Consider the following 26,156-nt stretch of genomic DNA (forward strand, 5'->3'; position numbering starts at 1 on the left):
GGAGGAATAGAGGAGGAGTAAAGGAGGAGGAGGTCCTGACTTGACAGCAGACTGATCCTCCATGTTTAGTTCTAGTGAACATTCACTTCTTTTCTCTAGAATTTCCTCTTAACAGTTCTACAGAAATACCAGCTGGTTCTGGTCCAAGAGACACACACACACGCACGCACACACACACACATTTATTTATTTATTTTTAATTATTTGCACAATTCAAACAATAAAACAGAAAATGAATATCACAGTGCAGGAAGAGACAAAAAGCCAACTGGGCTTAGACACAATGTCTCTGTGTCTCCCTGTGACCCTCAGATCACTTCTGCTTACGTCGGCTTGGGACTTTAACCTCCTCCTCCTCTCCCTCCTCCTCCTCCTCCTCAGTATATCATCATCTCCTCCCTGAGCTCTGGACTCGTGTTTGAGGGCAGAAGGAGCCGATGCAACAGATCTGTGAGTGACTTCTCTTTTCACCAATATCTTTATGACGTATAGAGATAGTTAGATAGAGATAATAAGTTATTTGTCCTCTCCAATGTCTCCTCATGTGTTGTCATTTATTATTATACTATATTTCACAGTAGTATTACTTTATTAATAAAGTAGTTCAAGTACTTACAGAGTCAGCGTGAAGCTTCACGTTTATTCCGTCACTTTGCTCCACATGTCCGATGCTACGGGTGACTGTGGCTCAGTGGAGAGCAGGGTCGTCCTCCCGAAGTACGGGTCCTTTTACAAGGAGAGAAGTGCCATATATTATATATGTATATGTACATGAAGGTACAGACAGAACATAAAGTACATGAGCATATATATATATATATATATATATATATATATATATATATATATATATATATATATATATATATATATGCTCATGTACATGAGCGTAAACACAGAGTGTAAGGTATATATATAAAATCAGACGGATTCATCAATAAGAAGAATTTAGATTAGTTTTCTTTTGAACTTGCTCAATAGTTCTGTCATGAATATGTTTCTTTAAAGTATAATGTCAACAAGAAGGTAACCTGCAGTACATATACACACAGTACATGGCAGTAATCATCTTTACTGATGCTTCTCTCCTTCAGTAAATATTAACCTTGTTCAGACTCCACAGGATTTATGAACATGTGAAACAGTCTACTGAACTGAAGACTGTTAGTACACCTACAAAATAAAAGCATCGTGTAGATTCGTCCATCAGTTTAATAACCATGGAAAGACACTTTCTACAAAATAAAAGCATCCAGTAGTCCTCTCACACGTCTGAGTGGCTCAGTAACACACTAACTGCCCAACGCTTGTGTATCATTTTTATAATCCTTTAGCTGTTGACAGGAGGCCACGGTTGGTGTAAATCTGTGTCCAGAGAGCCACAACAGACACTAGTCTCTGTTCTCTCTGCTGTAGGAAGAGAACTCCCAGCATGAAGGGCGGAACAAGTCTTCTCCTCTGCCTCATGGCAGCAGCGTGTTCCTCTGGATCCGCTGCTCTCACAACGGGTGGGTTTCACTGCTTTCAAAGCCTTTATTCTGTTAGGAAATGGGGGTCAAGTACAGTATATGGTGTTTACGTGGAGAAGAAAGTTCTAGAATGTGAACAACTAATGAAAATGGAGCTTTGCAGGACAATAATGATTCATTAGTTCGTCACAATATGTAACATTGAGACCTGAAAAGTGTTTGACTTTGCATCATTTCACAATAACACATGTTGATCTGATCTTTCCTTCTCTGGTCCAGAGTGTAAAAGTGCTTCACTGGCCGACATCGTCTTCCTGGTGGACGGCTCCTCTAGCATCGGCATCGATAACTTTCAGGAGGTCCGGCAGTTTCTCCGCAGCGTAGTCAACGGCCTGGACATCGGCCCTAATAGGGTTCGGATCGGCTTGGCTCAGTACAGCGATGAAACTACCGCAGAGTTCCTGCTGAAGGATCACATGGACAGGAAGTCATTGCTGGCTGCAGTGGACGCGCTTCCCTACCAAACAGGAGGCACGGAAACGGGCGAGGCCATCACATTCCTCCAAAATAATTATTTTACAGAGGACGCGGGCAGCCGAGCCAGCCAACGGGTGCCTCAGATCGCCGTGGTCATCACAGACGGAGACTCCACGGACGATGTGATAGCGCCCGCCAAAAGCCTGAGGGAGCACGGCGTCATTGTGTTTGCCATCGGGGTTGGAGAAGCCAACCGGAAGGAGCTGGAGTCCATCGCTAACCGGCCTCCAGATCGCTTCCTGTCCTCCATCGCTAACTACCAGGCTCTGCAGGTGCTGAAAGACAGTCTGCTGCACACTGTTTGCATCTCTATGGAGGATCAGAGGCAAGGTATGGCCAAGGTTTAGAGGGCACAGTATTTAGTTGCCCACTTGTTAAGTTTGCAAGGAGATATAAAAACATCTAGAAAACGTCCATCTTTTGAAATGCACAAAGTCCTAGGTTTTGATGCATGAAGTCAAGATCATACTGCGCCTGTTTGTTTGAATGTTAAACAGAAAGCGATGGTCCCGTACTGCTGCTCCCCCTGGTGGTCTACTAGCATTAGCAGTTCCACTGGTTACTGTCATTTTTCACTGTTTTGAAAATTGCAGGAAGGATGTGTCCAGGTAGACGTCGTTAAGGTGTCAGCCGTTCCCAACGGCCCACTCAAAGACGGCCTTCATTAAAACACATGATTCATTGTCTAACTGAGGAAAGGGTGTTGCACATACTTATACGTGAACAAACAAGTGGTGTGTGCTGCTGGTAATTGTGTTTTTCTCTGCTTTCAGCTTTGGCCGACAAGTTTGAAGATCTTTTCTTCCTGGTGGACCGTGGCATGTCTTCTGGAAACTTCAACAAGTTTAGGAAGGACTTAGTCAAATTAATCACTGACCTTAACGTCGGAGCGTCCGCCTACCGCATCGGTTTGGCCCAATATGGGGAAGATACCAAGACTGAATTTAATCTCAGCACTCATCAAACTAAACGGGAAACATTGACTGCTGTCAAAAGTTTCCGACTGTCCCAACAACCCAAACAAAAGCAAAACCTGGGCAGAGCTCTAAAGTACGCCAACACTCACTTCTTTAGCAGCGAGGCGGGGGGCCGTGCACAGCAGGGCACCTCACAGTCCCTGCTCGTCGTGAGTGGAGGACAGTCCAATGATTATGTGTCCGAGGCCGCTGAAAAGATCAAATCAGCAGGAGTAACTGTTTATGGGATAGGTGCAGGTGCAACCATAAAGGAATTAAACTTATTTGCCAGCGCTGGGTACATATTCCATTCTCTTGAAGAACTTAATTTGAAGAATTTCTTGATGGTTGAGAAAATTGAGAGCATTGCTCAAGGTGAGAACCATCATCCATCATTCATTTGGGAAATGTTGGGAAACTGTATTTGATGTTGTGTCATTATTCAGTTCGTGTCTGGAAGTGGACAAAAAAATAAGAACGATGTTCTCAGTTCCACTAAAATGATTCTAGCTCATACCAAAATGATTCAATTCAGTTTATTTTATATAGTCCAACATCACAAATACAAATAATCCTCAGAGGGCTTTACAGTCTGTACACATAACATCCCTGTCCCGGGACCTCACATCGGATCAGGAAAAACTCCCCAAATTAAGATACCCTTTCACAATGATGCTCACTGGATGGACCAACACAATGGGCATTCCTGTAATATAGTTCATCTTCACATGTATTTGAACGGTTGAGTAAAAGATAGTTAAGTAACTAACTAAACTCTTTTCACAGAATGCAAAGGAGCCAACGTGGCCGACATCGTGTTCATCGTTGATGAGTCTGGAAGCATCGGGACCCCCAACTTCCAGCTGGTGCGTACTTTCCTCCACTCGGTTGTGAGCGGCCTGGAAGTCAGTCCCTCTCGAGTTCGAGTAGGCATCGTTACGTACAACGAGAAGTCCACAGCACAGGTCTACCTGAACACCTTCAATGACAAGAAGGAATTGCTGAAGTTCATCAAGATCCTGCCTTATCGTGGTGGCGGTACGAACACTGGAGCGGCTTTAGACTTCACCCTGAAAACAATCTTCATTGAGGAAAAGGGCAGTAGGATAGAAAAGGGCAACGGGGAAGGAAAGGGTGCCCAGCAGGTGGCGGTGGTGATCACAGAGGGTAAATCCCAGGACAGCGTGATGAATGCATCACTCAATCTCCGCCGGGCCGGGGTCACCGTCTACGCAGTCGGAATTAAAAACGCCAACAAGACTGAACTGGAGGTGATTGCGTCTCACCCCTCCAATAAGTTTGTCTTTAACATGGACAGCTTCACTGACCTGAAGCCCGTGAAGCGCAGCCTGCAGAAAACCCTGTGTAACAACATCATTGACCAAGCCTTCTCAGTCAGTAAAATGGAAAAGAGCAACAAAAAAGGTTTGAACCTTCATGGGAAAGAATGAACAGTGTTAACATCCCTGGTCAATGTGCAACAACAGCCGGTGTAAAGTTAGTTCTTTAGTTTAGTCTTTACTCAAATATTCCCCAGTGTCTGAATGTTCATTTTTTCCCCTTCCTCTCTTTGACTTTTGTTGTTGCTTTTCCTCTCCAGCATGTAAGCAGAAAGAAGAAGCAGAAGTCTTCTTCCTGATCGACAACTCGGGGAGCATTTGGCCTCAAGACTTTCTTGACATGAAGAACTTCATCGTCCAGTTTCTACATAACTTCCATATCGGGTCAGAATACGTCCGCGTGGGCCTTGTGAAATATGCTGATTCACCAACTATAGAATTTGATCTGACAACCTACTCAGATGCTGAGTCATTGGAGAAAGCCATCTTGGGTATTGAACTCATAGGAGGTGGGACCGAAACAGGAAAAGCTCTGTCAGCCATGGGCCCGTACTTCAAGAGAGCCATGACCACTCGTGGTCACAAAGTCCCGGAGTACCTGCTGGTCATCACGGATGGGGAATCCAGTGATGATATCAAGGCTCCAGCAGAAAGGATTCGGGCGCAGGGCGTCATCACCTATGCCATCGGGGTGAAAAACTCCAAAAAAACTGAGCTAGAAGTGATTTCTGGCGACCCCAAGAAGACTTTCTATGTCAATAACTTTGATGCCTTGAACTCCATCAACAATGACATCATCAGAGACATCTGTTCTGAGGCCGGTAAGAAAAAGTAATCTTGACTTTGAATAATAAGTGAATGGAGACCTTTTTCAAAACTTTTTTCAAAATATGGATAGCAAGTAAGAAGACAAATGGTATAAACTATCCTCTTAGAAGTCTTAGAAGCTGGTAGCAGCAGAATATACAGTACCTGAACTATGCCATCCAATATTACCATCATTTTCTAGACAAATGGGATTCTGTTGCCTGGTGGGATTTTTAGTAATTTTCAGTATTGCAAATAGGAAAGTCATCTCAAATGAGGTTGTATCACTTTTGAAGCAGGGTCTGGGAGATAGTGAGTCACAGAGTCAGTGACTCGTCCCTTATCGAGGCCCTTAAGTTATCAAGGCCATTCAGTTCTTGAGGCCCTTCAGTTATCGGGGCCCTTCAGTTATCGATGCCCTTCAGTCATTGAGAATGAGTCAAAGAGACCCATTTGAGTGTAGTGAAACTTTGAGAAGCTTGCTGCTTTTGAACTTGTCATTTCGGAGGTCACACCCCTCGTAGCGTCTCTTATTTTCCACAGTCTCATTAAAACTTGATGACAGGAAAAGTGTGAAAACAGGAACACCATGTAATCTTTTTTGTGATCTGTGTCCACAGCTTGCAGAGATGCACATGGCGACGTATTTTTCTTAACAGACAGCTCTGAGAGCATCTCTGATAAAGACTTTAAGACCATGAAGGAGTTCATTAAATCTGTCATCAGAAGGTCCACCATCGGGCAGAACAAGGTGCGGGTCGGTCTCATGCAGTTCAGCACCAACCTCAAGCTGGAGTTCTCCCTCGACGGCTCCTACAGCAAAGAAGACATTCTGTCAGCCGTCGATAAAATGCGGCAGATGGATGAAGGCACGCTCACAGGAAATGCCCTCAAAGAGGTGTCGCAGTACTTTGATGCAACTAGAGGAGGGCGACCTGGCACGAGTCAGAGGCTGGTAGTGATAACAGACGGCGAGGCCAAAGATGAGGTCAAAGGCCCTGCCGAGGCTCTGAGGGCTAAAGGAGTGGTGGTCTACGCCATCGGCTTGGCGGACGCCAACACCACCCAGCTGCTGGAGATCAGCGGTTCATCGGACACGGTGTATGTTGAGAAGAACTTTGACGCTCTGAAGGCGCTGGAGAGCCAGGTGGCCACGGAGTTCTGCAAGGGCGGTAAGAGAAGTTTGAGACCATGCTAAAACCAGACTGACTTTATAAAAGCATTGAGCCATGAGATTAACCTCTTTTTCTCACAAGGCAGTCTTTGTGGTTTTAGCAGTTACAGGGCTCTCAAGTGTCACGCATTGAGCGTGACTGTCTTGCATTTCGGTCTTAAGTCACGACCTCCCGCCACACATCGTATTTCGAGGTGCCACTCATCAGCCAATCAAAAAAAAGAAATGGGCTACACGAATAGCCAATCAGAAAAACATATCTGTTGTATCTGGGTGAAATGTAATCCAGCAACCAATGAAAATAAAGCTAATAATAATATGGGGGGGGGGGGGGGGGGGGGGCGGTCTGTGGGCATACAGAATGGGCGGGGGCGCGGTTTTGGGTGGGGGGTGGGGGGGGGGGGGGGATATGTCACTCTTACCTGTCTTAAAAACTTGAGAGCCCTGCAGTTAGCATTGAAGCTGTCCTGTCCCCATTGTGGGGTTGCCAGGTTTGAGGTTTGAGCTCTGTCATAATTACTGTCAACCAACCCAGCTGACTACAGCATGGATTGGTGACCGGCTTACCAGCTAACGGGAAATAAAAGAGTCTAGTGTTTGTGCTAATCTTGCCTAAACATGTCCTAGACATGTCCCTGAGCACACAGAAGTGAATCTGTGTTCACAATCGTTAGTTACAGATTTTATTTCATGAGAACACGACAAGAACTAATCAGGTCTCAGTTTCCTGACTAACACTTTTTATTTTCTCTGCGTCTTTTTTCTCTTCAACCAGATTGTCAGCTAGGAAAAGCTGACATTATTTTCCTGGTGGACAGCTCCAAAAACATATATCAATCGGAATATGAAAATCTGCGGACGTTTATGGAGTCAGTAGTGAACCAAACCACAGTTGGCAAGGACCAGACTCGTTTTGGGCTCATCTTTTACTCAACTAGTCCCATGTCTTATTTTAGTCTCAAGGACTTTGACTCCAAACGAAAAGTTCGGGCAGCGATCCCCAAAGAGAAGCCACTAAACACAAACACAAACACCAACACGGCCGAGGCCTTGAAGTACTCACTCCAGTTCTTTAACGCTGAACATGGCGGCCGGAAAGCAGACAAGGTGCCTCAGATTCTCATGGTGATCACAGACGGTGAGGCCACCGACCCTGAACAATTAAATGAGTCATCTAACGCGCTGAGAAGCAACGGGGTCCTCGTCACAAGCATCGGAGTGAAGGACGCGGAAATGAAAGAGCTGATGACCATGGCCGGTGGCGACGCCTCCAAAGTGTTCTACGTAGACGATTTTAAGGAACTAGAAACTCTGTCCAGAAAAATGTCTTCTGTCTTCTGCATCATGCGCGGTAAGAATGTGCAATTTTTTTTTTATATTTTGATGTGCAGCTCTCCTGGACCGAATTAAGCTGGAAAGTAATAATTACATTTATTTTGTCTTTTTGTTTATTTGGTCATGTAAACAAACACCTGTCTCTTGCTTTGCTCTGCAGCTTGCGATAAGGCCGACCTGGTCTTCCTGCTCGATCGTTCTGGCAGCATCACCACATCCAATTACCAGATCATGAAAAACTTCACAACACACCTAGTGAACAGCTTTGACGTCAGTGAGAACTCTGTGCATGTTGGATTTGCACAGTTCGGCGAGGACCCTCGATATGAGTTTGACCTCAACACGTACTTCAAGAAGGAGGATTGTATCTCACACATCCAGGGCATGTCATACGAAGGTGGAAACACCAACATCGGAAGAGCCTTGGATCACGTTAAGAATTACTTTCAGGTGCTGCGGGGCAGCCGCAAGGAGATCCCCAAGATCCTGGTGCTGATCTCAGATGGTGATTCTCACGATGAGGTGAGGGCGGCGGGTAAGCGGCTCAGGGATCTGGGGATCAAGGTGTTCGCCATCGCCGTCGGAAACGTTCACAAACTGCAGCTCCTGCAGATCACAGGCACTCCAGAGAACCTGTTTAGGGTGCAAAGCTACAACGAGTTGTCAAATATCAAGCAGAAGGTGGTGGACGACATTTGCAAAGATGATCCCCTTGTTCTGCCGCCTACACCCGCCCCACCCATCCTAGTTTGTGAGTTGAAAAGTGTGCCTTTGCCTCTCTGTCCCTTCTTTGCCACCGTATTCCTGAGTCTCTGGCTGCCAAAGGTAAAGACGTGTTTCCCTCTGCTTCAGCCTGCAGCATTGATATCGCCATGGGATTCGATATTTCTCGGGAGAACAGAGCTCCTGGCGAGATGCTGACCAGCGGCCACGACAAGCTCCAGGCCTTCCTGCCAAAGATCGCCCGTTACGTCTCTTCGGTTGCAGGTCTGTGCTGCGTCGGCCCGGAGCCGGTGAAGACCAACATCGCCTATAGCGTGGTGGGTAGAGATGGACAGCTCTTGTACGACACAAACTTTGAGGCCTACAGCAATGAAACTGTGAATAAAGTCATGAGCCTGCCGATGTCAGAACCCTCCTACTTCAGAACGTCCCTGCTGATGTCCTTCAAGGAGATGTTCAAGGTCAAGTCCAAAGCCAGAGTGAAGGTGAGAGTGACACAGCTATGCTTCTTTTTGGTCACCATGAAATTATTACGTGGCGGCGAAGGCACAGTGCACGTTCTGCATGCTAACATGCTAGTGTTTAGCACCTTTACCATATCTCATAATTAGCATGCCAGAATTACCAGGAGACACAAAGTACAGCTAAGGCTGATGGGAGTAGAACCCATCACCGCTTCAGTCTGGACACACAAACATGAACCCTTGTGCACATACATGTATATATATGACCATCAGGTTCTGGTGATCTTCTCAGACGGACTCGATGAGGACGTGATGAAACTGGAGCAGGAATCGGAGCTGCTGCGACAGTCTGGTAACACCTGGGAGATGTTCTCTCTCTCAGATATATACACATACATATATATATATATATATACACATACATATATATATATATATATATATATACATACATATATATGTATATATATACACATACATATATATATATATATATATATATATATATATATATACATACATATATATGTATATATATACACATACATATATATACATACATATATATGTATATATATACATATATATGTATGTGTATATATATATGAGCAGAGTTTTGGAGTATATATACACACATACAGTACATATATAGTGTATTTATGTAGATATTTATATATACATATATATATATATGTGTGTATATATATTGTGTATATATGTATATATATGAGCAGAGTTTTGGAGTATATATACACACATACAGTGTATATACATACATATATATATATATATATACACAAAAGATATAGTGCATATATGTATATATATATATGTACTGTATGTATGTACATACTATATACATATAGTGCATATATGTATATATATATACTGTATGTGTGAACATACTGTATATATAGTGTATATATATATGTATATATATATATATACTGTATGTATGTACATACTTTATATATAGTGTATATATATGTATATATATATACACTATATATATATAGTATGTACATACATACAGTATATACTGTTTGTATGTACATACTATATATATATATATATATATATATATATATATATATATATATATATATGTACTCCAAAGCTCTGCTCACACTTTGTCTCTGCTTCAGTCTTTCTATCTTCTGCTCAGGTTTTAGGTGGTTCTGGCTTACTTCCTTCCTCCTTCCTCCTTCTTCCTCCTACTTCCTTCCTCCTACCTCATTCCTTCTTCCTTCCTCCTTCTCCCTCCTACCTTCTTCCTTCCATCTTCCTCCTTCCTCTGTCTCTCTCTCCAACTCCAGTGTCGTCTTATGGTCAGTTTACTGAACTTTATTTCTACATATTAGATTAGACTAATGTTCACACTCCTGATCCCGATCCGAGTCTTTTGGGGAAGTGGGATCTGTATCTTGGTTCCTTGTGTGCAGGGGTCAGCGCTCTGCTGACAGTGGCCCTGGAGGGGGCTCGGGACCCGGCCCAGCTGCAGATGGTGGAGTTTGGACGAGGATTCGGCTACAAGCTTCCTCTCAGCATTGGCATGTCGGGTGTCGGCAACACCATCCTGCAGCAGATTGTGAGTCGTGACCTCAGAACCAGCGCGTTGAGCTGAAGCCTCAGAGAGCACCTTCAGTTGATCTGAAGCCTCAAAGAGCACCTTCAGTTGAGCTGAAGCCTCAAAGAGCACCTTCAGTTGAGCTGAAGCCTCAAAGAGCACCTTCAGTTGAGCTGAAGCCTCAAAGAGCACCTTCAGTTGAGCTGAAGCCTCAAAGAGCACCTTCAGTTGATCTGAAGCCTCAAAGAGCACCTTCAGTTGATCTGAAGCCTCAGAGAGCACCTTCAGTTGATCTGAAGCCTCAGAGAGCACCTTCAGTTGAGCTGAAGCCTCAGAGAGCACCTTCAGTTGATCTGAAGCCTCAGAGAGCACCTTCAGTTGATCTGAAGCCTCAAAGAGCACCTTCAGTTGATCTGAAGCCTCAGAGAGCACCTTCAGTTGAGCTGAAGCCTCAAAGAGCACCTTCAGTTGATCTGAAGCCTCAGAGAGCACCTTCAGTTGAGCTGAAGCCTCAAAGAGCACCTTCAGTTGAGCTGAAGCCTCAGAGAGCACCTTCAGTTGAGCTGAAGCCTCAAAGAGCACCTTCAGCTGAGCTGAAGCCTCAGAGAGCACCTTCAGTTGAGCTGAAGCCTCAAAGAGCACCTTCAGTTGAGCTGAAGCCTCAGAGAGCACCTTCAGTTGAGCTGAAGCCTCAAAGAGCACCTTCAGTTGAGCTGAAGCCTCAAAGAGCACCTTCAGTTGAGCTGAAGCCTCAGAGAGCACCTTCAGTTGAGCTGAAGCCTCTGTCTCTCTTCAGGACTCGGTGTCATCCAGGGAGTGCTGCAACATCACATGCAGGTGTTCGGGAAATGAAGGCGTCCGAGGCGTCCGAGGCCCCCATGGGTCAAAGGTGACTGGAAGACACACCCCTTTGAACCTTAGACATGGTGTCCGCCTGCTGCAACAGGCCCGGTTCCTCTTTCTGGACCAAGATGTTTCACATCTGCATTTAAAAAAGATATTTCAAAGAAGGGCGGTCTGAGAGTTTCTGGTCTTGTGTTTCCTGAACAGGGTCCGTCTGGACAGAAGGGTCAGCCGGGCTTCCCTGGAGAGGAGGGCGTCTCGGTAAGTGCTCTTCTTGGGTTCGTCCTGAGAACATGACGGCATCAGGAGTGAAGCTGGTCTCTTGTGGACTCTGCTGATTCCCTGCCGGCTCTGCTTGGCTGTTGCAGGGTGAGCGGGGTCTTCCTGGACGACGTGGACCTCAGGGCTCAGAGGGCTGTCCTGGAGCCAGAGGACAGAAGGTTTTTACATTACATAACCCAATGTGTCTTCTTCACATCTGGTGCTCATGTCCCAGTCCACATAGGGAGCTTGTTCATTGGAATGAAACCCTTTGTGGTGCTTAAGACCGGTGAAGGAGCGTGTTGTCACGTGGTGCTTTGTGTCTGCAGGGCTCCTGGGGAGTCCCGGGCCACAGGGTGAGTAGCAGGACCAGCACTCAAGTCCACACAGGTGAGGTGAGTCTCGGGTCCAGAGCCGGACGGTAGTGAGATGTTGATTCTCTTCCAACAGGGTGGCAGCGGAGAAGACGGACTGGACGGAGTCCACGGAGAGCAGGTACCGGCTTTCTAATGTTCAAACTCTCAGGGCGGAGTCCTATATATGTATATATATGACATATGTGACATATGATATATATATATATATATATATATATATGTATATATATATATATGTATATATATATATATATATATACATATATATATATATATATATATATATATATATATATATATATATATATGTATATAACTTCATCTGTTGAAATGTGACTGACAGACGTAATGAGCAGTTAGCTGGCGAGCTAATGAGGATGTAGTGCCCCCTAGTGGCGAGGTGCAGACTGACCCAGCCTCCTCTTTAGTCATGCTCTGTGGTGAGGGTGTAGTGCCCCCTAGTGGTGAGGGTGCTGGTCCTGACCTAGTTCTGGTTCTGAGCCTGCAGGGACTCACGGGACCAGCTGGAGCTCGAGGACAGAGAGGAGGCCCTGGAAAACCAGTAAGGAAAACCACTGTATAAATACACACATACATATACATACATATACATATATATACATATACATCACATATATACATCACATACATATATATGTATACATTACATACATACATCACATATACATTCTCACAAACATATGCATATATACATATAAATACACACACATATACATCTACATTACATATATGGATATATATATATATATATATATATATACACATTTACATACACACATCATATTTATCAACAACAAAGAGAATAGAATGACTAACAGTAAATATCTTAATGATATTCATTTGACACATTATGATTACAGTAGTAAATACTATGATGACAGTATAAAATAGTATGATTACAATATAAAATACTGTGATTACAGTAGTAAATACTATGATTAAAGTAGTAAATACTATGATTACAGTAGTAAATACTATCAGTAGTAAATACTATGATTACAGTAGTAAATACTATCAGTAGTAAATACTATGATTACAGTAGTAAATACTATGATTACCAGTAGTAAATACTATCAGTAGTAAATACTATGATTACCAGTAGTAAATACTATGATTACAGTAGTAAATACTATGATTACCAGTAGTAAATACTATCAGTAGTAAATACTATGATTACAGTAGTAAATACTATGATTACCAGTAGTAAATACTATCAGTAGTAAATACTATGATTACCAGTAGTAAATACTATCAGTAGTAAATACTATGATTACAGTAGTAAATACTATGATTACCAGTAGTAAATACTATCAGTAGTAAATACTATGATTACAGTAGTAAATACTATGATTACCAGTAGTAAATACTATCAGTAGTAAATACTATGATTACAGTAGTAAATACTATGATTACCAGTAGTAAATACTATCAGTAGTAAATACTATGATTACAGTAGTAAATGCTATCAGTAGTAAATACTGTGATCACCTCTGGTAGATTGACAGCTTGACCTTTCGTCTTCAGGGCATCCCGGGAACCAGCGGGGAGGCGGGGCTAAAAGGACAGCGAGGACTCAGAGGAGATTCGGTGAGTCCAACATTTGGTTCTATTATTGCTATTGTTGTTATTGTTGTTATTATTTCTCACCAGAGAAGGCGTCGCCCGTTTCTCATTTAAAGGAGAAGTGCATGTGACCAATCAGGAAGAGTCGTGATCCTTTACTCCTGATTGGTCAAGAGAGATCCCTCTCTGGCTTTGTTTGTCTTTATTTGTCATATGCACAATATTTACAGTACTTTGTTTACTGCAAAATGTATACAAGAAAAACATGTAGTTTTGTGGTATAAACAATAGTATAAACAGTAGTATAAACAATAGTATAAACAGTAGTATAAACAATAGTATAAACAGTAGTATAAACTGTAGTATAAACAATAGTACAAACAATAGTATAAACAATAGTATAAACAATAGTACAAACAATAGTATAAACAGTAGTATAAACAATAGTATAAACAATAGTATAAACAGTAGTATAAACAATAGTATAAACAATAGTATAAACAGGGGCGGGGCTCCAGGGGCGGGGCTCCAGGGGCGGGGCTCCAGGGGGGGCTCCAGGGGCGGGGCTCCAGGGGGGGCTCCAGGGGCGGGGCTCCAGGGGCGGCTCCAGGGGCGGGGCGCACACAGAGATCGCTGCAGACATGAGCACGAGCTTTTGAACGCCCGTCCTCAGCTTGATGGAACAAATCTCTCCAGTTGATATTAATGATGATGTGTAGTCCAGTAAAGCAGCAGTTTGTAGAATCCAACTCTCTGAGTTCTGTTGCACACGGTCCCATCAGGCCACCTGACTGTTCTTTTTTTAAATATATATTTTTATAGTTTGAAGTTAAAAGGTTTGAAGCTGTAGTTTGAAGTCAAGTGTTTTGTATGTACTTATTTATTTATATCTATAGTATGCTTTAAACAGTTCATAATATTGTTCAATTTGAAAAAAAAAAAAATTCCTTGGCAATAAAAAAGTGTCGGTTTAGGCACCGGTATCGTTTTAAAAGTATCGGTTTAGCACCGGTATCGGAAAAAACCCAAACAATACCCATCCCTAATCACAGCTGGAGGCTCCTCCTGTGAGAGCCAATCACAGCTGGAGGTTCCTCCCGTGAGAGCCAATCACAGCTGGAGGCTCCTCTGTGTGGCCTTTATCTTTCAGGGTGGACTGAGGATCTCTGTGTTTTGTCCCACAGGGTGAACCAGGTGCTGATACCACCAGTCCAGGAGCCAAAGGGGACCCCGGGAACCCAGGTCTCCCGGTAGGACCCCTCACTCGGTGGCTGTGAGACTGATGCTGATCGGTGATGATACCCGGCGGTCTGAACCCTCCTGTGCTGAGGTCAAAGAGGCCCATGGGATTCCTGTAATGTTTTGGGAATAGCTTCCTTTAGAACACGACACGCCCAACAAGAGGGCTTCACACAGCATTCTGGGAACTGTAGTACTTAGAGCCCTTCTAGGGCCGAGCTGCGCAATGTAGCTCTACAGCTCCTGAAGGTGTTTTCTTCCTCCACCCCCACAGGGGTTACCTGGACTGGACGGGGGGGCAGGTGGTGATGGAGACATGGGGAACCCGGTGAGACCCTATCATTCTTTGTATGTATATTTATATGTATCTCTATGTACAATACATGTAGTAGCTATGAAAAACAGACCTTAAAGACCTGAAAAGACCTGCAAGACCTGAAAGACCTGAAAAGACCTGCAAGACAGAACGTTTTGGTTCTCTGTCTGTATGGGGAACAGAACGTTTTGGTTCTCTGTCTGTATGCGAAACAGAACGTTTTGGTTCTCTGTCTGTATGCGAAACAGAACGTTTTGGTTCTCTGTCTGTATGCGAAACAGAACGTTTTGGTTCTCTGTCTGTATGCGAAACAGAACGTTTTGGTTCTCTGTCTGTATGCGAAACAGACCGTTTTGGTTCTCTGTCTACATGTAAAACAGAACGTTTTGGTTCTCTGTCTGTTTGCGAAACAGACCGTTTTGGTTCTCTGTCTGTATGCGAAACAGAACGTTTTGGTTCTTTTTCTACATGTGAAACAGAACGTTTTGGTTCTCTGTCTGTATGCGAAACAGACCGTTTTGGTTCTCTGTCTGTATGCGAAACAGAACGTTTTGGTTCTCTGTCTACATGTGAAACAGAACGTTTTGGTTCTCTGTCTATATGTGAAACAGAACGTTTTGGTTCTCTGTCTACATGTGAAACTTAACGTTTTGGTTCTCTGTCTATATGTGAAACAGAACGTTTTGGTTCTCTGTCTACATGTGAAACAGAACGTTTTGGTTCTCTGTCTATATGTGAAACAGAACGTTTTGGTTCTCTGTCTGCATGCGAAACAGAACGTTTTGGTTCTCTGTCTGTATGCGAAACAGAACGTTTTGGTTCTCTGTCTACATGTGAAACAGAACGTTTTGGTTCTCTCTCTACATGTGAAACAGAACGTTTTGGTTCTCTGTCTGTATGCGAAACAGAACGTTTGGTTCTCTGTCTGTATGCGAAACAGAACGTTTTGGTTCTCTGTCTGTATGCGAAACAGAACGTTTTGGTTCTCTGTCTATATGTGAAACTTAACGTTTTGGTTCTCTGTCTACATGTGAAACAGAACGTTTTGGTTCTCTGTCTATATGTGAAACAGAACGTTTTGGTTCTCTGTCTGTATGCGAAACAGAACGTTTCGGTTCTCTGTCTGCATGTGAAACAGAACGTTTTGGTTCTCTGTCTGCATGTAAAACAGAACGTTTTGGTTCTCTCTCTACATGTGAAACAGAACGTTTTGGTTCTCTGTCTGCATGTGAAACAGAACGTTTTGGCTCATAATGTTTCTGTAGAAGTTATACGTCTTCACATTTCTGCTCTGCAGGGTCCAGGCGGGAGGAGAGGGTCGGACGGGGGCAAGGTAGGAGAGGAACTCGGCAACACTGTGAAGGCCAAGCTTTGTATATGTATGGCACACTGAAATACTCTCCGTCTTTGAAGGGGTTTCCTGGAGACTCAGGGGATCCAGGACTTCAGGGCAGCCCAGGTGCGTCCGGTCCACAGGTGAGTGATCAGACAACAGCTGCCAACATGAGGCTGATTGACAGGTTGCAGGACCAGCTCCTCTGGATCACCTCATCCAGACTTGTGTGAGACGTCCGGTAGGAGGCTCAGAAACACAGAGGAAACAGAGACAAGTACAAGTACAAGTAATACATTTGTGAGCAGTTCTAGTTTCCAGCTCTTATATCTGAGTTGGGAGCCCTTCTCTCGTCTCCTCGTGCCTCAGGAGGTTCGGGTTTGGCAGGCTCTGGACGTGAGAACCGTCTTGGCTGGTGGACAGACTTCCAGAGAAATTCAGTGGAGCAGTTTAGTGAAACGGGAACTGCGTGTGAATCTTGGATAAGAAAACCATGATGATAATGATAATGCCTTTACAATCCTACCGCTCCACATCTGGAAGCAGTTAAAGAATTGTACCAACATTTATCCTACGAAATGGAAAACAACCACCAGCAGCATTAGAAACGCTCCTCTCACAGCACCGGTCAGACGCCACACGACAACATGTGGAACACTTTGTGTCACATGACGAAATCCTGATGAACTGGATGTCCAATGAGTTTGATGTTGATCAGTAAATGTTGATTGTAGTGGTTTAAACTGTGATGAGTTCAGCTAATGTTCTCACGCAGTGGTTCCTGTGTCCTCAACCAGTCCATGTTGTCTCTTCCTGTGTCCTCAACCAGTCCATGTTGTCTCTTCCTGTGTCCTCAACCAGTCCATGTTGTCTCTTCCTGTGTCCTCAACCAGTCCATGTTGTCTCTTCCTGTGTCCTCAACCAGTCCATGTTGTTCCTTCCTGTATCCTCAACCAGTCCATGTTGTCTCTTCATGTGTCCTCAACCAGTCCATGTTGTCTCTTCCTGTGTCCTCAACCAGTCCATGTTGTCTCTTCATGTGTCCTCAACCAGTCCATGTTGTTCCTTCCTGTGTCCTCAACCAGTCCATGTTGTCTCTTCATGTGTCCTCAACCAGTCCATGTTGTCTCTTCATGTGTCCTCAACCAGTCCATGGTGTCTCTTCCTGTGTCCTCAACCAGTTCATGTTGTCTCTTCATGTGTCCTCAACCAGTCCATGTTGGTCCTTCCTGTGTCCTCAACCAGTTCATGTTGTTCCTTCCTGTGTCCTCAACCAGTCCATGTTGTCTCTTCATGTGTCCTCAACCAGTCCATGTTGTCTCTTCCTGTGTCCTCAACCAGTCCATGTTGTCTCTTCCTGTGTCCTCAACCAGTCCATGTTGTCTCTTCATGTGTCCTCAACCAGTCCATGTTGTTCCTTCCTGTGTCCTCAACCAGTCCATGTTGTCTCTTCATGTGTCCTCAATCAGTCCATGTTGTTCCTTCCTGTGTCCTCAACCAGTCCATGTTGTCTCTTCATGTGTCCTCAACCAGTCCATGTTGTCTCTTCCTGTGTCCTCAACCAGTCCATGTTGTCTCTTCATGTGTCCTCAATCAGTCCATGTTGTTCCTTCCTGTGTCCTCAACCAGTCCATGTTGTTCCTTCCTGTGTCCTCAACCAGTCCATGTTGTCCCTTCCTGTGTCCTCAACCAGTCTATGTTGTTCCTTCCTGTGTCCTCAACCAGTCCATGTTGTCCCTTCCTGTGTCCTCAACCAGTCCATGTTGTCTCTTCATGTGTCCTCAACCAGTCCATGTTGTCTCTTCCTGTGTCCTCGACCAGTCCATGTTGTCTCTTCCTGTGTCCTCAACCAGTCCATGTTGTCTCTTCATGTGTCCTCAACCAGTCCATGTTGTTCCTTCCTGTGTCCTCAACCAGTCCATGTTGTTCCTTCCTGTGTCCTCAACCAGTCCATGTTGTCTCTTCATGTGTCCTCAACCAGTCCATGTTGTTCCTTCCTGTGTCCTCAACCAGTCCATGTTGTCTCTTCATGTGTCCTCAACCAGTCCATATTGTTCCTTCCTGTGTCCTCAACCAGTCCATGTTGTTCCTTTCTGTGTCCTCAACCAGTCCATGTTGTTCCTTTCTGTGTCCTCAACCAGTCCATGTTGGTCCTTCCTGTGTCCTCAACCAGTCCATGTTGTTCCTTCCTGTGTCCTCAACCAGTCCATGTTGTCTCTTCATGTGTCCTCCACCAGTCCATGTTGTCTCTTCCTGTGTCCTCAACCAGTCCATGTTGTCTCTTCCTGTGTCCTCAACCAGTCCATGTTGTCTCTTCATGTGTCCTCAACCAGTCCATGTTGTTCCTTCCTGTGTCCTCAACCAGTCCATGTTGTCTCTTCATGTGTCCTCAACCAGTCCATGTTGTTCCTTCCTGTGTCCTCAACCAGTCCATGTTGTCTCTTCATGTGTCCTCAATCAGTCCATGTTGTTCCTTCCTGTGTCCTCAACCAGTCCATGTTGTCTCTTCATGTGTCCTCAACCAGTCCATGTTGTTCCTTCCTGTGTCCTCAACCAGTCCATGTTGTCTCTTCCTGTGTCCTCAACCAGTCCATGTTGTTCCTTCCTGTGTCCTCAACCAGTCCATGTTGTCTCTTCATGTGTCCTCAACCAGTCTATGTTGTCTCTTCCTGTGTCCTCAACCAGTCCATGTTGTCTCTTCATGTGTCCTCAACCAGTCCATGTTGTTCCTTCCTGTGTCCTCAACCAGTCCATGTTGTTCCTTCCTGTGTCCTCAACCAGTCCATGTTGTTCCTTCATGTGTCCTCAACCAGTCCATGTTGTTCCTTCCTGTGTCCTCAACCAGTCCATGTTGTCTCTTCATGTGTCCTCAACCAGTCCATGTTGTTCCTTCCTGTGTCCTCAACCAGTCCATGATGTTCCTTCCTGTGTCCTCAACCAGTCCATGTTGTTCCTTCCTGTGTCCTCAACCAGTCCATTTTGTCCCTTCCTGTGTCCTCAACCAGTCTATGTTGTTCCTTCCTGTGTCCTCAACCAGTCCATGTTGTCCCTTCCTGTGTCCTCAACCAGTCCATGTTGTCTCTTCATGTGTCCTCAACCAGTCCATGTTGTCCCTTCCTGTGTCCTCAACCAGTCCATGTTGTCTCTTCATGTGTCCTCAACCAGTCCATGTTGTCTCTTCCTGTGTCCTCAACCAGTCCATGTTGTCTCTTCCTGTGTCCTCAACCAGTCCATGTTGTCTCTTCATGTGTCCTCAACCAGTCCATGTTGTTCCTTCCTGTGTCCTCAACCAGTCCATGTTGTTCCTTCATGTGTCCTCAACCAGTCCATGTTGTTCCTTCCTGTGTCCTCAACCAGTCCATGTTGTCTCTTCATGTGTCCTCAACCAGTCCATGTTGTTCCTTCCTGTGTCCTCAACCAGTCCATGATGTTCCTTCCTGTGTCCTCAACCAGTCCATGTTGTTCCTTCCTGTGTCCTCAACCAGTCCATTTTGTCCCTTCCTGTGTCCTCAACCAGTCTATGTTGTTCCTTCCTGTGTCCTCAACCAGTCCATGTTGTCCCTTCCTGTGTCCTCAACCAGTCCATGTTGTCTCTTCATGTGTCCTCAACCAGTCCATGTTGTCCCTTCCTGTGTCCTCAACCAGTCCATGTTGTCTCTTCATGTGTCCTCAACCAGTCCATGTTGTCTCTTCCTGTGTCCTCAACCAGTCCATGTTGTCTCTTCCTGTGTCCTCAACCAGTCCATGTTGTCTCTTCATGTGTCCTCAACCAGTCCATGTTGTTCCTTCCTGTGTCCTCAACCAGTCCATGTTGTTCCTTCCTGTGTCCTCAACCAGTCCATGTTGTCTCTTCATGTGTCCTCAACCAGTCCATGTTGTTCCTTCCTGTGTCCTCAACCAGTCCATGTTGTCTCTTCATGTGTCCTCAACCAGTCCATATTGTTCCTTCCTGTGTCCTCAACCAGTCCATGTTGTCTCTTCATGTGTCCTCAACCAGTCCATGTTGTCTTTTCCTGTGTCCTCAACCAGTCCACGTTGTCTCTTCCTGTGTCCTCAACCAGTTCATGTTGTCTCTTCATGTGTCCTCAACCAGTCCATGTTGGTCCTTCCTGTGTCCTCAACCAGTCCATGTTGTTCCTTCCTGTGTCCTCAACCAGTCCATGTTGTCTCTTCATGTGTCCTCAACCAGTCCATGTTGTTCCTTCCTGTGTCCTCAACCAGTCCATGTTGTCTCTTCATGTGTCCTCAACCAGTCCATGTTGTTCCTTCCTGTGTCCTCAACCAGTCCATGTTGTCTCTTCATGTGTCCTCAACCAGTCCATGTTGTCTCTTCCTGTGTCCTCAACCAGTCCATGTTGTCTCTTCATGTGTCCTCAACCAGTCCATGTTGTTCCTTCCTGTGTCCTCAACCAGTCCATGTTGTCTCTTCATGTGTCCTCAACCAGTCCATGTTGTCTCTTCCTGTGTCCTCAACCAGTCCATGTTGTCTCTTCATGTGTCCTCAACCAGTCCATGTTGTCTCTTCATGTGTCCTCAATCAGTCCATGTTGTTCCTTCCTGTGTCCTCAACCAGTCCATGTTGTCCCTTCCTGTGTCCTCAACCAGTCCATGTTGTTCCTTCCTGTGTCCTCAACCAGTCCATGTTGTCCCTTCCTGTGTCCTCAACCAGTCCATGTTGTCTCTTCATGTGTCCTCAACCAGTCCATGTTGTCTCTTCCTGTGTCCTCAACCAGTCCATGTTGTCTCTTCATGTGTCCTCAACCAGTCCATGTTGTTCCTTCCTGTGTCCTCAACCAGTCCATGTTGTTCCTTCCTGTGTCCTCAACCAGTCCATGTTGTCTCTTCATGTGTCCTCAACCAGTCCATGTTGTTCCTTCCTGTGTCCTCAACCAGTCCATGTTGTCTCTTCATGTGTCCTCAACCAGTCCATGTTGTTCCTTTCCGTGTCCTCAACCAGTCCATGTTGTCTCTTCATGTGTCCTCAACCAGTCCATGTTGTCTTTTCCTGTGTCCTCAACCAGTCCATGTTGTCTCTTCCTGTGTCCTCAACCAGTTCATGTTGTCTCTTCATGTGTCCTCAACCAGTCCATGTTGGTCCTTCCTGTGTCCTCAACCAGTCCATGTTGTTCCTTCCTGTGTCCTCAACCAGTCCATGTTGGTCCTTCCTGTGTCCTCAACCAGTCCATGTTGTTCCTTCCTGTGTCCTCAACCAGTCCATGTTGTCTCTTCATGTGTCCTCAACCAGTCCATGTTGTTCCTTCCTGTGTCCTCAACCAGTCCATGTTGTCTCTTCATGTGTCCTCAACCAGTCCATGTTGTTCCTTCCTGTGTCCTCAACCAGTCCATGTTGTCTCTTCATGTGTCCTCAACCAGTCCATGTTGTCTCTTCATGTGTCCTCAACCAGTCCATGTTGTCTCTTTCTGTGTCCTCAACCAGTCCATGTTGTCTCTTCCTGTGTCCTCAACCAGTCCATGTTGTCTCTTCCTGTGTTCTCAACCAGTCCATGTTGTCTCTGCAGGGAAGCGGAGGGGAAAACGGTGGACGTGGACCAAAAGGACTCTCTGGTTTTCCTGGACCTCAGGTCGGTGGATCCCCTCATCATTGTCCTCCCGTATTTGTCCAACTCATATTAGTGTGGTTGTGTCCACTACCACACTAATATCAGGACTGTGGATTCATGCTTTTACACTGACGTGCTTGAGGAAACGATCGGCATGAGCCGCGACCAGGACATCAGTCAGTAAGGTTTAAAGATCCTCCTGGTTTGGTCTTGAACCAGAATTACAGCTGTGAAACCTTCACTTCCTGTCTTCATTCTTTACTTCCTGTAAACAATGAGAGAATAATTGTGCTGCTCAGTATGAATAAAAGACGAGAGGCCGCAATAATAAAGTTTAATTTGGGCAGATTTAACATTTTATCATTTTTGATTTTGAGTTTTTCTTTCATCACTTATTTATCACATGATCCAAGATTCAATTATTAATATTGTTTGGCAGCATAACCCGAACCCTGTAGCTCAGGGGGATGAGAGGTCGTCCCGCAACCACAAGGTAGCTGGTTCGATCCCCAGTCCCCCCATAGCTCACATGTCGAAGTGTCCCTGAGCAAGACACCCAACCCCCGGTCGCCTCTTAGGGCTGCCCACTGCTCCCTATCCAGGGATGGGTCAAATGCAGAGAAGAATTTCCCCAAGGGGATTAATAAAGGATACTTTCTCTTTCCTTGTGCCCCTTGTGGTCCTTATAGCCCTCTCAAGAAGGCCCTTGCTGACCCAACCTAACTCCCCCTCTGACATATAAGATACACAGAGGTTTAGTTATTGGCTCATATACTTTTACTTTTAATTTGGTCATATTTAGCTTCTTCAGCTGCTCACCTAAAAGTGAATAACAACAATAATGTTTAAAAGGCCTCAGTGCTGAGTTGTTCTGTGTATTGTGTTTAAAGTGTGTATATCTGGTCTGAGTGCTGTTGTTCTTCCTCCAGGGTGAACCGGGACCAGCTGGAAACCCGGGACTAGCCGGACGCCATGGAACTAATGGGCAGAAGGTGTGTGACATCACTTCCTGCTGCCTCATCTGGTGGATCAACAAACCCCCGTGTTGAGATCAGTCCGGCTGAGACGGCTCTTGGCTGGTTGTATTGGTTATTATTATAATATATATAAATATATAATAATATTATATTACTTTTCAGTCCTGGTAAAAGAGAGCAATCAGCCGAGGCAGACCACCAATGTGATGCCAGTGTTTAGACTGGAATGTACTGAATTGTTAAAAAAAAACGGTATCTGACGCCAAATTGGCCCCGAGACCTTCAGTATCTCAGAGGGACTCTCATTCAGCCTGGAACCGTATTCAGGAGGATGTGTTGACCGGGTTCAGGAGGACGTGCTGACCGGGTTCAGGAGGACGTGTTGACCCTTCCTGTGCCCAGTCTGCAGGAATTTAAAAGAAGAAGAAGAAGAAGAAGAAGAAGAAGAAGAAGAAGAAGAAGAAGAAGAAGAAGACAAACCAACTGGTACTTTGGCGTGTCCCAGAGACCCAGGTTACATTTCACTATCGTATTTCCAAATGTCCAGACGTGGACATGAGGACTACCTCTCACGTGGCTCAGACCACCTCCTGATGTGGTCTGAGCGATGGGGTCTCACTATGTACTACCTGTGCTGCGAGACTAGACTAAAACAGAGGTTGTTCCGAGGACATATGAACTGGGATGTGTGAAGATAACATTTAGTGAATGAGTAACCTAACTGTTGTTGTTGTTAAAGGGCCAACCCGGAGAGCCGGGTGTGACGGGGGCTCCTGGATCAGGGGGACCCAGAGGACTGCCGGTATGCAGCTGAGCATCACTGTGAGTACTCTGAGCTGAGAGTTCCCTCGTGAGGCTGACCATCTGTCCTCTGACCGCGTCTCAGGGCCAAGACGGAGAAGACGGCAACGGCCCTGCAGGACCCGTAGGAGCCAAGGTAGACCTGAACCGCTGAGACCCCGACGTAAACATGAAGCAGACAGAAGATAGTTTCCATCCGGTTTAAAATCATTAAAGCACCACAGAAGAAGAGGGGCTTATTATACATATCATGTGTTCATGTGAGGAAGGTTGCAGCCTCCTCGTCTCTTTTTTTTTAATCCACGCACAACGGTTATTTAGAATTGTCTTTATTTATTTATATTATATATATATAGTGTGTGTATATATATTTATATACATATATTATATGTGTATATATATATATATATATATATATATATATATATATATATATACACTCACCTAAAGGATTATTAGGAACACCATACTAATACTGTGTTTGACCCCCTTTCGCCTTCAGAACTGCCTTAATTCTACGTGGCATTGATTCAACAAGGTGCTGAAAGCATTCTTTAGAAATGTTGGCCCATATTGATAGGATAGCATCTTGCAGGTGATGGAGATTCGTGGGATGCACATCCAGGGCACGAAGCTCCCATTCCACCACGTCCCAAAGATGCTCTATTGGGTTGAGATCTGGTGACTGTGGGGCCATTTTAGTACAGTGAACTCATTGTCATGTTCAAGAAACCAATTAGAAATGATTGGAGCTTTGTGACATGGTGCATTATCCTGCTGGAAGTAGCCATCAGAGGATGGGTACATGGTGGCCATAAAGGGATGGACATGGTCAGAAACAATGCTCAGGTAGGCCGTGGCATTTAAACGATGCCCAATTGGCACTAAGAGGCCTAAAGTGTGCCAAGAAAACATCCCCCACACCATTACACCACCACCACCAGCCTGCACAGTGGTAACAAGGCATGATGGATCCATGTTCTCATTCTGTTTACGCCAAATTCTGACTCTACCATCTGAATGTCTCAACAGAAATCGAGACTCATCAGACCAGGCAACATTTTTCCAGTCTTCAACTGTCCAATTTTGGTGAGCTCTTGCAAAGTGTAGCCTCTTGTTCCTATTTGTAGTGGAGATGAGTGGTACCCGGTGGGGTCTTCTGCTGTTGTAGCCCATCCGCCTCAAGGTTGTGCGTGTTGTGGCTTCACAAATGCTTTGCTGCATACCTCGGTTGTAACAAGTGGTTAATATCAGTCAAAGTTGCTCTTCTATCAGCTTGAATCAGTCGGCCCATTCTCCTCTGACCTCTAGCATCAACAAGGCATTTTCGCCCACAGGACTGCCGCATATTGGATGCTTTTCCCTTTTCACACCATTCTTTGCAAACCCTAGAAATGGTTGTGCGTGAAAATCCCAGTAACTGAGCAGATTGTGAAATACTCAGACCGGCCCGCCTGGCACCAACCACGCCACGCTCAAAATTGCTTAAATCACCTTTCTTTCCCATTCTGACATTCAGTTTGGAGTTCAGGAGATGTCTAGACCAGGACCACACCCCTAAATGCATTGACGCAACTGCCATGTGATTGGTTGATTAGATAATTGCATTAATGAGAAATTGAACAGGTGTTCCTAATAATCACACTTTGGTGAGTGTATGTATGTGTATATATGTATACATATGCACATTACTAACCTTGCCTCAAGTTTCCATGGATCGTGGTTGTCTGGAGCCGATCTTGTCTCCTGTGTCCTACCTCCTGTCTCCTACCTCTACCTCCTGTGTCCTACCTCCTGTGTCCTACCTCCTGTGTCCTACCTCCTGTCTCCTACCTCTTGTCTCCTGTGTCCTACCTCCTGTGTCCAACCTCCTGTCCCCTACCTCCTACCTCCTGCCTCCTGTATCCTACCTATTACCTCTACCTCCTGTGTCCTACCTCCTGTCTCCTACCTACTACCTCTACCTCCTGTCTCCTGTCTCCTACCTCCTGTCTCCTACCTCCTGTCTCCTACATCCTACCTCCTGTCTCCTACCTCCTGCCATGGCCCTGCTGATGCCCCTCCTCTCTACCTCCTTCTGCTTAATTGATCGTGGTTATCTGGATCGTGTTGCATGCGTATACTACTCATTATATGAATAATTTCTGTCATATTCATGTAATGTGCTGTAACTCCGTTACGTTGTTCATTCTGGTCACATGACATCTATTGCATATATATTACATATATATATATATATATATATATATATATATATATATATATATATATATATATATACTTACATATATGTATATTGTATGCCTTCCGTTGTGATAGAATGAAAGGAAATGAAATGTAAAATGTGTATTACTTCCTCCCTTCTTTCTACAGGGAGATCCTGGTTTCCCTGGGTACCCTGGTCTACAGGTGAGTCTGAGAACTGACATCTAAATCAAACCTGCAGCCAAAGCATGAACAATAATAATAACAATAATAGCAATAATAATAAC

The 26,156-nt window shown here is 44.8% G+C and overlaps 1 protein-coding gene across 1 annotated transcript in view; it reads left to right on the forward strand.

Moving 5' to 3' along the window:
* The first annotated feature begins 1,376 nt into the window (after window positions 1-1,376).
* Window positions 1,377-26,156, forward strand: part of LOC306744742 (collagen alpha-6(VI) chain-like) — a 33,681-nt gene continuing 8,901 nt past the window's right edge. The window contains exons 1-27 of the mRNA XM_079227423.1: window positions 1,377-1,508; window positions 1,749-2,336; window positions 2,780-3,220; window positions 3,749-4,387; window positions 4,563-5,123; window positions 5,730-6,281; window positions 7,059-7,634; window positions 7,779-8,369; window positions 8,471-8,826; window positions 9,079-9,157; window positions 10,248-10,393; window positions 11,169-11,261; window positions 11,423-11,476; window positions 11,584-11,655; window positions 11,806-11,832; window positions 11,927-11,971; window positions 12,362-12,415; window positions 13,399-13,461; window positions 14,622-14,687; window positions 14,951-15,004; window positions 16,290-16,325; window positions 16,406-16,468; window positions 21,845-21,907; window positions 22,816-22,878; window positions 23,603-23,665; window positions 23,750-23,800; window positions 26,038-26,073. Coding sequence (XP_079083549.1) covers window positions 1,433-1,508; window positions 1,749-2,336; window positions 2,780-3,220; window positions 3,749-4,387; window positions 4,563-5,123; window positions 5,730-6,281; window positions 7,059-7,634; window positions 7,779-8,369; window positions 8,471-8,826; window positions 9,079-9,157; window positions 10,248-10,393; window positions 11,169-11,261; window positions 11,423-11,476; window positions 11,584-11,655; window positions 11,806-11,832; window positions 11,927-11,971; window positions 12,362-12,415; window positions 13,399-13,461; window positions 14,622-14,687; window positions 14,951-15,004; window positions 16,290-16,325; window positions 16,406-16,468; window positions 21,845-21,907; window positions 22,816-22,878; window positions 23,603-23,665; window positions 23,750-23,800; window positions 26,038-26,073 — 5,508 coding nt within the window. The 5' untranslated portion in view covers window positions 1,377-1,432. The remainder of the gene's footprint in view (window positions 1,509-1,748; window positions 2,337-2,779; window positions 3,221-3,748; window positions 4,388-4,562; window positions 5,124-5,729; window positions 6,282-7,058; window positions 7,635-7,778; window positions 8,370-8,470; window positions 8,827-9,078; window positions 9,158-10,247; window positions 10,394-11,168; window positions 11,262-11,422; window positions 11,477-11,583; window positions 11,656-11,805; window positions 11,833-11,926; window positions 11,972-12,361; window positions 12,416-13,398; window positions 13,462-14,621; window positions 14,688-14,950; window positions 15,005-16,289; window positions 16,326-16,405; window positions 16,469-21,844; window positions 21,908-22,815; window positions 22,879-23,602; window positions 23,666-23,749; window positions 23,801-26,037; window positions 26,074-26,156) is intronic.

The sequence above is a fragment of the Taurulus bubalis genome (genome assembly GCF_910589615.1).
Source record: "Taurulus bubalis genome assembly, chromosome: 12".
Lineage (NCBI taxonomy): Eukaryota > Metazoa > Chordata > Actinopteri > Perciformes > Cottidae > Taurulus > Taurulus bubalis.